We start from the raw sequence: 13,842 nt of genomic DNA, 5'->3' as shown, positions 1-13,842 counted from the left end.
TTGCTTGCAACTGTGGTCACCCAGAACAGACCAGGGAACATATAACAACTCAATGCCCACTTCACAAATATGAAGGAGGCATCATAGCAATACACTTTGCTACCCCAGACACAGTTATCTAGCTTAACCATCTAACCGTCAAATTATAATTGTTGCTCTACATTTACATCAGCCACACGAAGAAGATGATAATAAAAATGTTGGAAGGGATACTAAACCTCCAGTCTCTATTAGGGATACAAAGTACAAGAAAGACTTAGCTAAAAACAGGACACGAGAGGGAAAGGAGGAGATTTTGTTTTCTTTGAATTTATACACTAATAGTACGAAGTGCCCCTTCACGGCTCCAGGCACCTTAGCCATATGTTAAAAAATTCAATCACACTACTACCAACAGAAGTAAATCCAGCAGCTTCCACACAACCAACAGAGGTAAAAGCCATCTACCAGTACCAGCTCTCCCTACAAACTCCTCCCCCTCCTAAATCTTAGGGAAAAAGAGGGACTTCACAGTGTGCCCAGAAGGGCAACAGATTTGGGCTATTTTGGATAGTAATGGGAATGAACTCGAGTTCAGTGCACCTCAAAGACAGCACTCTGCTAAGTGCCTGTTTTCCATACTAAAGGAGCACCAGATTGAGAACTCTGGCTTCTCACAATTGCAGCCTGTGGCACAGGAGAGAGGCAGCAGGCCAAAATAACAACTTAAATTCTAGCTAGAAATCCTCAGGCAGCCAGTGTGGAGCCTGTATACCAGGTGCTGTGCTCCCAACAAGAAACTCCACTGAATAAGTGAGCTTCAGTGTTTTGCATCATCCGCAGTTAACAGGTTGATCTGAGTGTTGGGAGCACTGCATTGCAGACATGCTGAGCATAGATCACAGTAACAAGGTTTGCATCAGAGAGAAATGGTCATAGCCATTTGGCTAGCTGTAAGTGGAAGTGAGCTGTCCTTGTCAGGGCTTCTATATGAGCCAACGAATAGCAGCTGGGGATCCAACAGCACCTCCAGATTATAAAGCTAGTGACAGGCAAACACCCTCAACAAAGGAAGTGATGTAATCCTTTCCATATCTTCCAAGTGCTTCCCCAAATCTACCTGCACTACTTCACTTTTACCCAGATTGAACTTCATCCAATTACCTCTCATCTGTGACTCACTCTTTACCAAACAGTGGGTAAAACATTTGATAGCTCTGGCCGGGCCAGATGAAATACAAGTATATAGGTGGGTTTACTGATTGCACTGCAGACCATGCCTCTTTACTAACCTTCCTAGGAGCCCCATATATTCACCAAATGAGAAGGAAATGAGATGGAGCCCTGCAAAAGAACAGCTTTGGGACAGAACTGACCAAAACTACACTCAGGGATCTCTCTAAGAGATACGAATGAAGTAACCAAAGGGCAACGTTACCTCTCCTGGATGGGTGGGTTTGCAGGTGAATCAACACTACCAATTAGATTGTAAACTCTTTGGGGCAGGGAGCATCTTTTCATTGTCTATATTTGAGCAGTGCCTAGCACAATGAGGCCCTGATTCCCAATGGGTGCCACCAGGTGAAATGGCAATCCAGATAAAAACTGTGATCAGAAGAATAAAAGGCAGCCAATAGCTCCAACATGATCAATATGGACTCCTGATCTTTATCCACCACCAGCAGATCAAAGGTCAGAGTACAGGCACCCAGGTCTGTCCATTCAGTCTGAATGCACTTGATTTTTCTCTGCGGAAATAACATAACATTTCCTCATAACAAAAGAGATTGGTATCAGCACTCAGTTCTGTGGTAAAAATGCCAGTGACCTGTCTACACTAGCACTTGCACTGTTGCTAGCACTCCCCAAAATTGTTAACATATAGACAAAGGCACCTGGTACAAAACCCATCCATCTGCAGAAACAGAGATGACTAAACTGCTCTAAATTCTTCTGGTGCTCAGATACTGCAGTGATGAAAATGCTATGATTGCAGCAGTCATTCAACATGATGAGTAACATGACAGAAAGGAAAGTTCTTAGGAATTGTGTATGTTTTTGCAGCTATAGAGAGACCCAGGTGTAGGTAAGAGAAGTTACTTCAGTAAGATATTATGTTTTTCTTAGTTTCCTACGAGTAACTCTGACCATTCACTTTTTTGCTGCTGGGGCATTTGCTGTTGGTCTTTTGGTTCAGTACAAGACTCCTTCCTCAGGCCAGACTTTCTCACTTGGGTTAAAGCAGATTATTTGGGGGCACTTGGGGAATGAAGGGGATTCCCTTTACTTATCCCTTCTGCCAGCTGTATTGGTTCCCCATTTTACTTTTCAAAAATAAACTGTAATTTCCTAGTTGGCTCCATGATATTTTGTGTGGAACAAGTTTAATTCCCATGGGACAAAAATAACCTCATTCGGAGTCTGAAGACTGTACTCCAGTAGATGCATAATATGGAATCTGAATCCCCCCATAGGTGGCTGATGTGTAACATTTCCAAGCCCCAGTCATGCCAGATTTGCTGTCCTTCATGTTGAACATGTGACGGTTTTAGTTGTTAATTCTCTAGTGTTGGGTGGACAAGGAAAATAAGGGCCAGTTTGTAAGGCTTCACTTGGAGAGAATAAACCCAGAATACTGTGTGCCAGCCCAGCAGGACTTGCTTCAAAGAGGATATTCTCAGAACGGGTAGAAACTGCCCTACAAAGGAGCAGTGTTTTGGCAGCTGGGATCTGATACTAGCCCAGGTCCCAGGGACTGTTTCCCATTTATCTGAAGAAAAAGGAAAAAAAAGTGGGCAGAAGCATTTAATTCCTTGCCATCTTCACTCATATGCATGCACACATGCATGCCTTTCAGCAACCCAGCTAAGAGAAAAGCCTACTTTCATCTCTTACAACTTTTCTCTCAGATTCAAAGAGTAGAAATACTATTTGGTTATACACAGGACACACCACACATGCCATATTACTGTTACTGCCTATGCAATGGGCTAACAAGCAGCTAAGAAAAAGGAAAGTTAACAGGAAGTGTCCATGTTATGGTTAGGTTTTTGTTTGATCTTGTAAGTCTCCTAATAGCCAATTTTCAGTATCTCAGTTCCTTTACTACTTCCTTTTGTATGCTCAGGTTTACAACAGTATATGGATGGAAATATAATTGACTGGAAATACAACTTAGTGTGCGTGACTTGAACAAGTGAAAGAGTGACCAAACAGCAAGTGTGAAAAATCGGGACAGGCGGTGGGGGGCAATAGGAGCCTATATAAGAAAAAGACCCAAAAATCGGGACTGTCCCTATAAAATCAGGACATCTGGTCACCCTAACAAGTGAGCATCCCAGATCAGCGACTTATAAAAGGATTTAATAATCCTAGAAATTTAGGATTGGAAGGGACCTCGATAAGTCATCTAGTCCAGTCCCCTGCACTGAGGCAGGACTAAGTATTACCTAGACCATTCCTGACAGATGTTTGTCTAACCTGCTCTTTAAAACCTCCAATGACAGAAATTCCACACCTCCTTAGTAATTTATAGTTTGCAATCAAACCTGGTCAACAGTATAAGATAACTCGTTTACAATGGTTCCTCCTGGTTAGTAAAGATTATTATTAAATATTGAAAGTACAGTAATGTGGTTACTCTTCCTTGTTATTCCACAAGAAGTTCAATAATCAAACTGGGTTGAAATTGACTTGTTATCGCATAGGCAAGTATTGCCACTGGAAGCAAAATCTACTAACATAGTAAGGATTCAGAGAATATTTTTGTTTTGAATAATGGTTTTGGAAAAGCTTAAAAACTCTCCCAAAAGAATCCCCCAAATTTTCAAATTGACATTTCACATCCACTTTTGCCATCCACGTGCTTGGGTTTTTGTATCCTCATTAGAGTAGTTGTTTCCTTGCTTTGCATGATGACGTGCACCCTGTTTTTGAATGCCTTTGGCACCCCAGCAAAGGAGAGTTTATAGGTGACAAATGCAAGACCTGAGTAGAAAGCAATAAGATATGGGCAAGATGCCCGATTTCTACATGACGCACTTCATGATTGCTGTAAGAGGCTGCACTCTTCCTGGTGGGAAGACAAAGGACAAAAATTGCTTATATAGAGTGCTTCCTTCATTAGCTTTCCTTAGAGGATGTGCTGAGTGAATGTTGATGATGCCATTGTCATTGATAGCTCACTGAAGGAGAAGTGTTTGTACTGAGCATTCAGCACCATCTTAAACAATGAGGTCATGCAGCAAAAATCAGACCTAATTGCTGTTTGCAATCTTGGAATGAAAAGGTGCATGAGTCACAGATGGAGGGAAGAGTTCCTTCAGTCACTTGCATTCCCTGTGGAGGGGGAGAAGGGTACATGAATTTGTTAATTTAGTTTTGTCGAACTCTTTTCTATCTCACTCACCCACCCAAACAAAGACAAGTCCAGGAAGTAGGAAATGGGTCACACAGTTGAGGCGCCTACAACAGATGTTTTACAAATTGATATATGGCCCCTATATGCACCTACTCACAAACTACTACAGATGTAGCTCAATGTATGTAAGACATGCATTACATGGAATGTTCCCATCCTTCTTGTGCCAGTGTTGGTGCACAGGATGGAAACTCTCTTCCATCCATCTCTGCCATTAGCTGCTGCTTCCATCTGCTCTATAGTGTTGAGATCAATTCTTCTGTCCTCCCTGCAAAGGGTTCTTCTTAAGGTTTCTCTTGGGTGCTCATGTTTCCTCACACCAGTTGGTTTTCACTTGACAGCTTCATGTGGGAGTCTGTATGTTGGCATCCGGTGTGTATGCGCCAAATCTGTCCATTGCTTTCTTCTAATTGTAGGGGAGATGAACTGCTGGTTAGTGATTTATCAGATCTCTTTGTTGGTGATGAAGTCTGTCCATCCAGTGTACAGAATTTTTCTTAAGCACTTATTTTCAAAGGTGTCTAGTTTGCTATCTAACATAGATCTCCAGTTCTTGCCGCCATAACTTAGCGCTGAGATAGGCAACATCTGAGTTGAACATTCACAGTTTTGTTTTGGTACTGTGTATCTTTGATTTCTGTACATTGTTGATTTTAGAGAATGGTGTGGATGGCTTTCCAATCCATGATGTCACTTTTTCTTGAGGTCACTGTTGGCTAATACAGTGCTGCACAGGTAAATGAATGCTTATACTTCTTTAATGTGTTTGCCTTCTAATATGATCTCTGTGCTGCTCAATATGTCCTTGCATCTTGGACAGATGACCTGTATCTCAAGCTGATGCAGATGTGATTGATCTGTTTTTTATTTTATCTTCTGGTGAATTCCAGTTACAGATAATTTTCAGGTAACTCCAGAAGCTAAAGAATTTACAGTATGAAAGATCAACCTCATTAGTAAAGAAAAAAGGAACCAGAAAAGTCCTAGTATCAACTGATCAGAGCTCACTTTGTTTTTCCAGAGCATTGGAAGGCAGGAAAACTATGTTCAGGGACAGTGTGCCTGAACTGGGATGGCCATTTTTGTAGACCTGAATGCAAGCTTATGTTCTCAACATCACCCAAAGCAAAGGTTCACAGCATAAATATATGTCAGTTTATGACATTAATATCTCTATACGGGGTGTGTGATGCTTGAATGAACACCTGGCCCCTTCCCAGAGGAGTTCATAATCTAGAAGGAAAAGACAGGTGGGATTGCAAGGAGAGGTGACATGAGACAAGGTAGATGAATGGATGCAGGAACACCAAGAATAAAGTCATGAGGCTGCTTGTTTTGCATGGTACCCACAATTTTAGCTTTAAAAAGAAAAAAAGATAGCCAGCTAGAGAGTAGCACATTTTACTTTTATCTAATACAAGATCAAGTAAATTTCTTTAGAGGAGGGAAACAGGTGGTAGGTAAGCTAGAAAGGAGGTCAGTGCTGCTCACAGCCTAGTAAAAGGCCTATATTTAACACTTCCCAAACTAGTTTATATGTATTGAGCGAGTCTCCACCTAACTGTAAAGGAGATCAAAGTCATGCTCCTGCTGCCAAGGCAATTCTCTAGGGCAATATTGGAAAAGGCCTTTGCAAATGGGAAAAAATAAACAGACATGAAATCTATATATATATATTCAAATATATACTTTTATCTAATACAAGATCAAGTAAATTTCTTTAGAGGAGGGAAACAGGTGGTAGGTAAGCTAGAAAGGAGGTCAGTGCTGCTCACAGCCTAGTAAAAGGCCTATATTTAACACTTCCCAAACTAGTTTATATGTATTGAGCGAGTCTCCACCTAACTGTAAAGGAGATCAAAGTCATGCTCCTGCTGCCAAGGCAATTCTCTAGGGCAATATTGGAAAAGGCCTTTGCAAATGGGAAAAAATAAACAGACATGAAATCTATGGGAAAAACACCAGCATCTTGAACTCAGCTCAGCTTTTCTTTGCAAATTAAACAACTGGATGGAAGTTTTAATCTCCTCTCTTCTCACTCTCCTGGCACAAGAACCCCCAACACAACATGACAACTCATCCATCCAACTCACAAAAGGAAAAAAAAAAAAAAACATTTCATATCAGATGCTCTGCGTCAAGCTTGCTAAGGCTCATAAATCAGCCATCTCACTGCCCTGGTCATTTCAACCAACGTCTGACCCTTTCGTTAACTTCCAGTTATAAATCATGAGTTATTTTTTATGCCAGATTTATAAACTTTACTGTGCCTGGTTTGATATAATATCCACTTTGTACACCACGCAATGAGACAGTAAATTTATTGGCTATGAACTGTTACCTTGAAAAATGACATCAATGCAAAGTGGTTTCCATTTAGAATCAATGGGCAATAAATTCATTGGATTTTTTTTTTTGGATGATGATATTTATGAGGTCATGAGTGGCTATATAATGGGTGAAATTGGGAGGAGAAGCACCAGTCAGATAGCGGTTCTGCACGACGGGGTCAACGAAGACGAATTATATTCACGCAGCAACAATGCATAGGCTGGTATTCTGCTGTCTCTTTCTTATCAGCCTCTCATGTCCTCTCTTGTCTCTCCCCATTATCGACTCCAGGGAGGTGTCCTATCAGCTCTCAGGTAAGACTTTTTTTGCTTTTAGTGGTCAGGAGCTTAGTAGGGCACTGGACAGTAATGCTGAATGAGTAACTGAGAAATTCTTTCAGAAAGGACCTTTTCTCATCTGTGTTCTTCAGCTGTGGCAAAAAGCAGATGTTTCTTCATGATGCTAGAGGCACAGTTGGAATCAGCAGTTCAGTGTAAGTCCTCATAAAATGGAGAGGTTGGGTGCCCTAAATATCCCTTGCTATTGCCTTCAGATCCTGAATGCAAGTTCTCTGAACCCTGCAACATGAAATGTGAGCTAGCTGACATTTGATTCTCCATTTAGAGTAGCCTGGCTGCATGGCCAGTTCCTCTGGCTGTACTTTAAGACTTCTTATTCATTATTTTTAAAATTAAAAAATATCTAGAAGAAGTGGGAGAGGTACTGCAGAAATTAATGCAGTAACCACTCCCGTTGGAGTTGAGGATAGTCCAATTTTGGCTTAAGTCAACAGTGAAAATGAGTTTAGCCGTTTCACATTTAGTATCCTGGTAGAGAGTTGCTCACGCTAAGGAGACTTCATTCAGTTTACAAAGAGAAGAAGTTTCTGCTTGGGAAATCCAAGGTTAAGAAAAGAAAAGAAATCCAAGGTTAAGAGGTACAGTAGGTCAGGACTGATGGGCATAGGTAAAACAGTATAGGGGTCCAAAAATGGAAGAGAGAGGATACCATATAGTCAGGATTGAAGTATATGAACAGAACTCTGAGCCAGGGCTCAGGACTGGAAGATCAGGGAGTGCTTGTAGGTCAGAAAGTTGTGCACGAAGAAGGGACTGTGCCTACCTGCCCTCTACTTAAGTAATTCATGTTCTTTTGTTGGAGACACCGCTGCTATATTAGTTTACAAAGTCTGATAGACACTAAAGTGTTTTTCTAAATATTAGTAAGTCCAAAATTTAAACAAGTGTCTTTACAAACCTTCTACTGTGTAATTGCAGTCAGTTTACAGCCAGCTGTCATTCAATCCAGACATCATTCACTGTATGATAAGATGGACGAGCTGGCAGTAACCATTAATGTCAGCTGCATTTGTCTGGAGGCATGCATTAAGCTTATTAAATCTACTCTACTAATAAAAAAGCACCCTCTAGAGAACAAGAGACAAAATCAGGAGTCTATATTCAAATATATACTTTTATCTCAAACCAAAGGTGTATATCAGCATTGCTAGGGAGAGGCAAAGTTTGTTAGAATAACTTTGTGAAATGTCTCAGCATATTGCACATGGAGGTAGCAGCTTGTCTTATGCAAAGACTCATTTCTGAAACTTCCCAGTGACCTCTGCAACTGTCCCTCTGCACAGTTACTAGGCAAATTACAGTATTCACTTATGGCCAAGGATTTTTAAAAAATCTTCCCCCCGGATATTTTGTTTTCATTAAAATGTTTTACATTTCATTTAAATAAAAGAAGGGGTTTGTGGGGAAATCAAAAGCAGATAAATGATACCTATGATCCATTATATTGTCTCTAAATCAGCCAGCTATTTCAGGGTGCTAAAAGACCCCAGCTTGTATTCATGTAGGTTCTCCTGAAATGGTACCACAAAGCTCTAGAAATCATTATCTTGTTAAATCCCACCTTTCTTTCCTTTCAGACAGTCGGATCTTGTTTTGGTAGCCTGTCCAGTTCATCTGAGCAGTGAGCCACATGCTGCTCCATGTTATCATTTGGAAGACTGCCACTTTCACATTGTATTTCTTTTAGCATTGCAGACATTCTGAACAGCAGTAGTTTCTGTGCTTGGGGCTGTAGGTACCCCGGGCCCCAAACGAATGGGTGACTTACTGTGCCGAATTGGGTAGATCTGTTAGAACAGTGAGAACAGAGAGATGTATAGATGTAACATCAGGAGGGTGACTCAGGTGCCCAAAGAAGCAATCACCACCTTTTTCACATTCATTAAATAAAGGTCAGTGATTAACTACTGGTGCCTGCTGACGTCTTCAAAACATGGGCCCACAGGCCTGCTCAGGAGCCATCTGACTGAATGGATGTTACCCAAAAGGAAACAGGGTCCTGAGGCAGGTGTCATCCCATACAGACGCTGATGTCTTCTTTAAATGTCTTCTTCTACCAACAGCAGATGAAGATACAAGATTAAATGTGGAGCGATTGGACCGCTTGGGGAGAGCTTTTCTGCTGCAGACTCTGCCAAGGCTCCTGGGGGCACAAACTGAGGACAGTACCAGCAAAGAAGGTAAAGCTCTCCCACGCAGTTTCCACATAGAGATTTTCCAAGGTACAAAATGCCAAGGGTCCCTTCTGAAAATTCAGCTGCTTTGAGCAGCAAGAAATAAGAAACATCTTGCAATATGAATCTGCCTGGATGGTGCACATTGTCAAAGCAGCTGAAGTTCACTGTCTGCAGAGAACCCAAACCTAGGGTGACCAGATGTCCCGATTTTATAGGGACAATCCCGATTTTTCCGTCTTTTTCTTATATAGACTCCTATTACCCCCCAACCCCTGTCCCGATTTTTCACACTTGCTGTCTGGTCACCCTACCCAAACCCCACCAGCAGGAACATTTTAAGTCGGGGGGAGAATCAAAGAACCATCAGGTAGAATCCCATTAAGAACTCATTAACAGTGAAAGGAAGTTGCAGCCCTCTAAGTCAGTGAGTCTGAAAAAAAGTCTGTTGAACTTCATACTGATGTTGAGTGGCTGATGATGACTAGGAGGCAAGGAACTCCTCTAGACAAGACAGGGACTTGGTCTGGGAGTGGGTAACTGGGCCTTGCAAATGTCACAGTCTGTTGAAATGCACCAGCATTTTCAGAAAATGCAGAATCTACAGCCATAAATGTCATGATACAATGACTTATGCGGGAGAGAGGGTCCTTAGAGGTAAGAGCTGCAGGCCCACTATCATACACCCATCAGGAATAATGTGCTATGACAAGGACTGCCCCTACATCAGAAGGGATAGTTGGTATTTGATCTTCTTAACTTCTGTTTTACCTCTGTGGGTTATATTTTGGCAATCAGAAGTGACACGGGTAGTCTCTCCATTTCTAAATTAAGAAGCATTTCATACTTGTTTTTCCAGGTCTCAGCCCTAGCAGCTACAATCCAAGGGAAAATGTGAAAGAGGTAAGTGAACGACTAGCTATTGTCAAAATAAGAAACTGGAAACCCACATTTTAGATTAAGGAGAAGTGGATAATAAGACACCCTTTAAAGATCCATTTAACTTAAAAATAGTTTAGATCAAAGTATGACCCACCTTTCTGTAGCAGAAAAAGGATGTTGGAAGATGATGGCAGAAAACTGCTAATTTGCATAATTTTAAAAATATTTTCAAGGCCATAGTAACACAGATTTGGCAGAAATTGAGAGCATTTTAGCATATTTTTAAAATTCCAGCCCTCTCCTGAAAAACTGCCTTCCAAATAAACGGCCAGTTCCAGCCTCCACAGGCCTGGCTAAAGAGTGTGTATGGATATGGGTTAGATTCAATAAGGATTCAATAAGTATGTCACTTTTCTCACTGCAATGTGTGAAACATTAGCACAATGATAATGGGCTAATTGATAATACAAAATCATTAATATTTACCATATATTGATCCTTTAAAGATTAAGGCAGGGAGTTTGATTAGCATTTTGGATCACAGATGGATACTGGGCTCTCTGGGGTAGTTGGAATATGGGGCCACAGGGCCCGGTCAGAGATGGCAGAGGGACTACATCTCATTGTAAGCATTTTTCAGAGGATTAATCTGATTTCCCCCTCACTAACCTGCATGCTGTTGCTTGATTTTAGGCTTTCTATGGAAGTCACCCTCGAATTGCTTTGCTGAGCCGCCTGCTGGCCAAAGACAGGAAACAGAATAAAAAACGTGGGAACCTCTCTGAGTGCTTCTGGAAATATTGTGTGTAACCTGGGGCGGTGGGGTGGGGGACAAACTCTTTCCTCATCCTGGCTGCTTAATTTATAAAGATGTTAATAACTGTCCTGGAAACATGTACATAGATTTGCTTGTTTTAACATGAGGAGAATAAAGAAATGTAAAGCTGACTCTTAACTCTACATTCCACGCTGTTTGGAGATTAATAAATCCTCTATGTTTTGCAAATAACCCATGAGCAATGAGTTATTTTCCTTCAGAGATTCCATTCCTCTTGGGTACTAAGTGATGGGGCAAGAAGGGCAAGAGGGACCAGTCTGGGAAATTAGGAATTCTATAGGATTGTCTCTCTAAGCAGAGGGATGGATGAACCAGCACTATGCCACACTAATTTGCATAGTCTTTTATACAAATTGTATCTCCAAATGTGTTAATATAGTAACAGATCAGTAATAGCAAAGAGAGATAATAATTATATGGATCACCCCCAAAAGGAATCATCTGATGGGGAGCAGACTACCAGAAGTGGTGGGGATGGGAGAGAGCTCAGGAGAACTGATGAAAAGGTGGGGGACATGGGAGCCTGACCTAATGCATATTAGAAAACAGAGCAATTTCTTACAGCAGGCAATTTCTTTGCCTTCCAGGCCTCTCTGCTACACTCACCCAGCACACACTCTAACCCCTGCCCAGTACACTAGGGATGTAAGGGGCATTCACTGGAGAGAGGTATTAGGATGGTGCCTGACATTTATGCAGCCTCATTTCAGTTCTGGCTCTGCTGGATTTTGTATAACACAATAGCTGACTTGCATGAGATCCCACCAACACCACTGGACAGCAGCCCCTCACCCCCCCCCCCCCCATGCTGCTGATTACAGAAGGGCTGGAGAGGCTGTGTCTGGGGACACAACCAGCCTTGACAGTGGAAGGATTCACTGAATTACATGGGTGGTTCTCCAATTGTCACAGCAGGGAAGCCTGTTAGCGAAAGATCTTCTAGAGAACTGCTCCATGCATTTGTCTTCTTATAATGCTTGTCACCTGTATCAGGTGTTATATAGAGAAAAGTACTGTTCAAACCCCAAGGTGAGAAGAAGTTACTCACCTTGTGCAGTAACAATGGTTCTTTGTGATGTGTGTATCTATGGGTGCTCCACTGTAGGTGTGCTTGTGTCTCTGCGCTGCTGATCGGAGAACTTTGGTAGCAGTGTCTGTTATGCCTGCACAGACGCTCTCTCGCCTTGTGCCCTGCCACAAGGCTAGCCAGAGCACACGGGCTAACCCCCCTCAGTTTCTTCTCTACTGCAGAGTCATTGACAAGAACTTGGAAGTAGAGGGGAGGAGGGTGGGTTGTGGAACACCCATAGAGGGAAACATCTCAAAGAACAATTGTTACTGCACAAGGTGATTAACAACTACTATTTCTTCAAGTAGCGTCCTCATGGGTGCTCCATTGTCAGTGACTCCCGAGCAGTATTCCTAATGGAGGAGATAGGGAGGTGAAATGGATGGAATATCCATTGTGAACAACTTCCAGGACCTATTGTTCCAATGTTATGCATTCCCAGGTGCTGTGGAACTTTGCAAGGCAGTAGCCAAATGCATAGGAAACAGTGGTCAGCTATGATGGTTGGGGGGAGTGGTCTCTCGATACTTCGACCAACATGTCAAAATTGGTGTTTGGAGATGGGCCAGATGGTTTTTGCCTAGGAAATTAAGATTTCTTCCTCTGAGGTTTGCATTAGTGCTCTGTCGGGTGTTAGAAGGTGAGTGGTTTGTGTTGGGGCTGCAGACCAAATTTTCTCTTTTGTCCAGGTGTATAGATCCCAACAAGTGGCAAGCAGCCCGAGAGTCTTTTAGGATACGAAGAGAGGCATCCGTCTTTGCTATGAAGAGCTTGGTGCCTTCAAAGGGAAGGTCATTGACAGTCAACTGCACCTCTTGAGGGAAGCCTGAAAGGTGTAACCATGATGCATATCACATAACTATCGCTGTGGAGATGGACTGGGCCACTGTGTCAGCTGCATCGAGGGCAGACTGTAGCGCTGTCTTGGCTAATAGCTGTCCCTCCTGGATGATAGCTTTGAACTGTTCACTCTGTGACTCAGGAAGCTGAGCAATAAAGTTGCTAAGTTTCGAATAGTTGATAGTCATATTTCAAAGTTAAGGCTTGATATTTAGTGATTCGAAACTGTAGCATAGCCAAGGAATAGGCTTTCCTACCAAATAGGTCCAAATGTTTCCAATCCCTGTCATAGGGAATTAATATGCAAATTAGATATAATTAACTTAGGTTTAAACAGACTGGGAATGGTTGGGTCATTACACTAATTGAATCTATTTTCCCATGTTAAGTATCCTCACACCTTCTATGAGTCATCTCGATTATCACTTCTAACGTTTTTTTTCCCCCCTCTTGCTGATGATAGCTCATCTCAATTGATTGGCCTCTTACAGTTGGTATGGCTACTTCCACCCTTTCATGTTCTCTGTATGTATAAATATCTTCTCTCTGTGTGTTCCATTTTATGCATCCGATGAAGTGGGCTGTAGCGCACGAAAGCTTATGCTCAAATAAATTTGTTAGTCTCTAAGGTGCCACAAGTACTCCTGTTCTTTTTGTCATAGGGAGTGAACCTCATTTGGCGCTGATGGCCCCAAGTGTTCACAGCGTCCATGACACTGGAGTTTGGGGGAGGGTGGGAGAAGAGGAATTCTCTCTCCGTAGCTGAGACTTTTTTTTTTTTTTTAATTGGTTTGCTTGCAAGTAGGTGCCAGTAAAAACAATGAGAGTCCTTGTGGCACCTTAGAGACTAACAAATGTATTTGGGCATAAGCTTTTGTGGGATATAACCCACGTCATCAGATGCAAAAGTAGGTGCCACTGATGCTGGGGTCTGCCATATGGTTTCTGCA

At 42.0% G+C, this 13,842-nt stretch overlaps 1 protein-coding gene across 1 annotated transcript; it reads left to right on the top strand.

The window, feature by feature from the left end:
• Positions 1 to 6,941: 6,941 nt before the first annotated feature.
• On the top strand, positions 6,942 to 10,955 carry UTS2 (urotensin 2). Its single transcript, XM_065421168.1, has 4 exons — positions 6,942 to 7,044; positions 9,153 to 9,269; positions 10,123 to 10,166; positions 10,839 to 10,955. Exons 1-4 carry the CDS (start codon positions 6,942 to 6,944, stop codon positions 10,953 to 10,955), a joined length of 381 nt encoding a protein of 126 aa, XP_065277240.1.
• The last annotated feature ends 2,887 nt before the right edge of the window (positions 10,956 to 13,842 follow it).

Source organism: Emys orbicularis, chromosome 22 (genome assembly GCF_028017835.1).
Source record: "Emys orbicularis isolate rEmyOrb1 chromosome 22, rEmyOrb1.hap1, whole genome shotgun sequence".
NCBI classification, from domain to species: domain Eukaryota; kingdom Metazoa; phylum Chordata; order Testudines; family Emydidae; genus Emys; species Emys orbicularis.
This window is presented reverse-complemented; position numbering and strand designations above follow the sequence as displayed.